Genomic DNA, 4,059 nt, shown 5'->3' with positions numbered 1-4,059 from the left:
GGGGGGTTTCCAAAAAGGAAGGCGGGTTGCAATTTCCAGATGGTGCCCGTGACTTGTTGTCAATCCGAACATTGGGAGGACAAGTGCTTCGGCTGGTAGGCCATGGCCTAAAGGGTCCGGATTAGCCGGGGCCTCGGCGCGTCAGCTCGGCTTGGGGGAGGCGATAGTGGCCAGCGCAACTCGCCTGGACTCACGGTCAAGCCAGGAGCTCCCGCACGCGCTGGCGCGAGTCATGGCGCATGCAACGCGTCTGAATGCTCGCCTCGCCTCGCGCAAATGCGACCGTCCTCGCAGCCGACAGTCCACCGCCTGCTAAAGAAGCACAGCGACGAATGCGGCACCGGCGACACATGGCAGGCTGGTCATGACGCAGTTATAGGGTGTTGTGTGCCGTCAGAGTGACTCTCTGTGTGTCAGGGATAGTCAGGGCTGTCCATCAGAGCTTCACTAAGCTCGGAGACACCCCATTAGCGCGGCTCGACCTCTTTGAGTCACTGCCTTCCCGGCGGTTTGGCTGTAGAGCCTCTACAACAAACTCTACAACAAAATCGCGCTCTACATCGCTCTACAACGCAGGCGCCTCGTCACGCGGCGGATGTAGAGCTCTACAGCTCTACAGCGCTCCAGAGCGCTCTACATCTCTACAGCTCTACAGCGCTCTACACTCTACATCCTCTACACCCTCCCTCAGTGGGTGCGCTTCTCAGCTCCCCGGCCCTGGGATGTGAGGTTACCGACTGCACTCCAAGTGCTCCAAGACGACCCAAGGGAGGGATGGGAGGACGGCACGCCGCCACCACACAGGGATTTTAAGGCACGACACGCCGTCCGTGGACAGTTGGTCTTTATACGCTTTTCTCGCCGAGTACTATCTATATTCTTTTTGCGTATTCTTTCCGTAATTCTTGTCCAAAATAGGGTCTATATTCTCGAATATGGCAAGAATATGGCTCCAAATAGGGCCTAGCTCGACCCCACGATAGCCTCCGAAGGCTGACTTTGCGGCACCATCATCGGACGATGTCGACGAGTTGGGTCGCTCTCGCGGTAGCCAGATGACCTCTCATACTGGTAGTATCGGCCATATGGCCGCAGGGAGCGCGGGGGAGGGCGCTGGAAGCAACACGGAGCTCCGTTGGAGACGTTTTCAAGATTAGCGTGTCAGAGTGAAATGGCACTAGCCAATACCAATTTGTTGTTGTTGCGAGTCTGAGGCTGGTTTGGGCCCAAAATCAGCCAAATCGGCAAAATACCGGGTAGCCGCGACCGCGACCGCTCGAGCCCGAACTGCCCGCCAGACATGTCGGAATTGTCGGAGAATAGCGACTAGCACACCTCTGAGTCCCAGAAACCCGAGGAGTCACACAGTCCACCTGTGTGATGCACGCCCTGCGAGCGGGGCGGGGTGCGCACTGTCCCTCTGTGTTCGTGTGCGTCGCCCATCAGAATGATTCGGTGTTGCCGAAAGCGATAAAGCTCCCTTCCGACCGTGCTCCCCGAGGTTGCTTGCTCCTGCTGAGTGTAGAATGATGAGGGGGCAGACCAGCTTGACATCTCGCAATAGGTCTGTCGCGCCTGCCAATGTTGTCCGCGTCCACGTCTTGGCTTGTCTCCAGGTTTCCGCGCTCTGTCTGTCTCTGGAGCGCTGTAGAGCTCTAGCTAGAGCTCTACATACATCCGGCGCGTGACGGACCGCCGCAGATGCGCTGTAGAGGTGAGCGCGATTTTGCTGTAGAGCTTGTTGTAGAGGCTGAGATCCGCATCGCCCAGGTCTCAATTCGCATGTCATCCCAGCATGGGGTCCGCTGTTGTGTGTGTATCTGAGATGCAATAAAACATTCCAGGAATGAGATGAATGGAATGAGATCGGAGTCAAGCTGGAGTCGGTTACGGTTTCTGCGGGGAATACAAGAGGGGTGTGGGGTCACCCCCCCGAGATTCTCATCTGACGGAGTCTCTCGACTGCCTTCTTCTCAGTCGCCGCTTTGGCTTTGGCCTCCACCGCCGCCCTCTCGACCGCCTTCTTCTCGGCCGCCGCCGACGCCTTCGCTTCGGACGCAGCCTGCGCCGTTGTCTTATCCCTCTCCCCTCTGCATTCAGAGGTCGGAGCCGCCGCCATCCACCGCAGAGGTACCCGAGACATTGAGGCGGGCTGAGCGATCGCCAGCAGAGGGCGAACGGCCGAGAAGGCTTTCTCGCTCGCGGCCAGCTGATTTTGAGCAGGCAGATGCAACTGCGGAGGACAGGGGTTCGCCGACCTCGTCCTGCCGGGACTCTGCAGATGCCAATCCTCCAACTTCTCCCTCCGATGTGATGACAAGCTTTGCCCCCACCTGCTTATGATGTATCCTCCACTTCAACCTTTGTGACGATTGTGCATGTGCATGGTCATGGTACGAATTCGCGCTTGCCGAGGACAAGAGCGCGACAACTCTGAACGCACAGCAGGCACAGGTAGAGTCTAGAGAGAGTTGACCCGATTGACCGGACGAAGTTCCTACACGTGTTTCTTGGTTGTGTCTTGCGTATGAAGCAGACTCTGGTCGACGCAGTCGCCAGAGAGGGCTACAGCGCTGTTATGCGTCGCATCCCACTTGTCACGCACTTCCACGGGTCCGAGAGGTGGCACAGGTGCGTTCCGCGTTTTTGGAATTGCTGCAGCGCATTTTTTGCGGTCGGGGCATTTGTGTACTTTTTTCATCCTACGCGGGGAGACCTGGGATTACGCTCTCTTTTATTTCTGGGGGTTGACGTTGTAACCACACACACGTAAACGCTCGCTCCAGCATCAAAGGCCCCATGCTCGGCTGAAGGTTCCAAAGCGGCGGTCACGATCGCTGTATGAGGACTTGACCCAGGACTTCGGCTGAGTGCAGCTCGCGCAGCTCCGCGTGAAGTCATCGGCGGTCGCTTCGTCCCTAACGATGCGAATTGGCTGCGGCGGCGCAAACAGCTTGAGCACGAGCCAGGCGACGGGGCGCCAGAGTGGGCTATGCAGCAGCAGAACGTGCGCCTGGACTCTGCTGTCCCACTGCTCAGCGTGCTTGTCGACCCACGACCGCACCAGGCCCAGCTGACGGCCGCCGACGCGGGGCCATCGCACCGCTCCCGGGTCCCACAGCACGGTGAAGGGCCTGCGCCGATCGAGGGTCCGGCTCATAAAGGCGAGGAGCGCGGTGAGGGTGGCTTCGTCCACGGTGCGGCCCAGTTGCACGAGCAGCCGCGGCAGTGGTCCAGCGCTTGGCGCTCGCAGCAGCTCCACCGTGCCACCATGGCCGAGCGAGACGGGACCCAGCAGCACTGTGGCGTCTCTTGCTGCAGCGGAGGGCGCGGGCGACGAGTAGGTCCACGCCAACGCTACAGCGAGCAGCACGGCAGCAAAGGACGTCAACGAACCCGACATCAGCGCTCTGGTATAGCCCCAGCCGACTCCGTGAACTCTCGCGGGGCTCTGCGGAGTGGCTTCGCGGCGGCGCGCCCAAACAGAAGAGAAAAAGAATAGCCCGAACAGCGGGATATTCGACCGACGGACGTACGGACACATGTGTAAGAGCGCGCACGAGTGGGTGTGCGAGCAATATCGAAAGACGGTGAGGCCGGGATCGCACACGGCAGGGGTGGCGGGACGGTTGTGGAGCGAAGTGGCTGTAGCCAGTCTCAAGCATCGATGGGACAATAAGATGAGATTGCCAGATGAGTGAGAATGGGGGGAAGGACAGGCGAGCGACATTTGACGACGTAGGAGCCACAATGTGACGACCAAAACGATCTTGGGGGCCAGGGTGAGACAACAGGTCGGGGTGCCACACGCCACACGGGGCACACCACAGGCCGTATTCTAGAGGGGGGAAAGAAACGGGGAATGAGGGGCCCCGCCACGAGAAGTGCGTTCTGGGGATGCAGAGGCAGCGTGCAAAACGGCGAGGGATGAGGCCACAAAAGAGGCGCGCGAGGCAAGGAGGAGACTCGGAGAAACTGAGGGACTGGGACGACTGGAAACAAGAAGACAGTGAGCCACCACAGGCATCGTTGGCGCACATACTGAGCGGCAGCTGCGCT

General features: G+C 59.5%; 1 protein-coding gene across 1 annotated transcript; it reads right to left on the bottom strand.

Annotated features, from left to right (window-relative positions):
- Window positions 1-2,788: 2,788 nt before the first annotated feature.
- EMIHUDRAFT_253647 (hypothetical protein) lies at window positions 2,789-3,403 on the bottom strand (the record flags this gene model as incomplete). Its single annotated transcript, XM_005783128.1, has 1 exon — window positions 2,789-3,403. One exon carries the CDS (start codon window positions 3,401-3,403, stop codon window positions 2,789-2,791), a length of 615 nt encoding a protein of 204 aa, XP_005783185.1.
- Window positions 3,404-4,059: the final 656 nt, after the last annotated feature.

The sequence above is a fragment of the Emiliania huxleyi genome (genome assembly GCF_000372725.1).
Source record: "Emiliania huxleyi CCMP1516 chromosome Unknown EMIHUscaffold_1814, whole genome shotgun sequence".
Classification (NCBI taxonomy): Eukaryota; Haptophyta; order Isochrysidales; family Noelaerhabdaceae; genus Emiliania; species Emiliania huxleyi.
The sequence above is the reverse complement of the archived record's forward strand: the minus strand, read 5'-3'. Positions and strand labels throughout refer to the sequence as shown.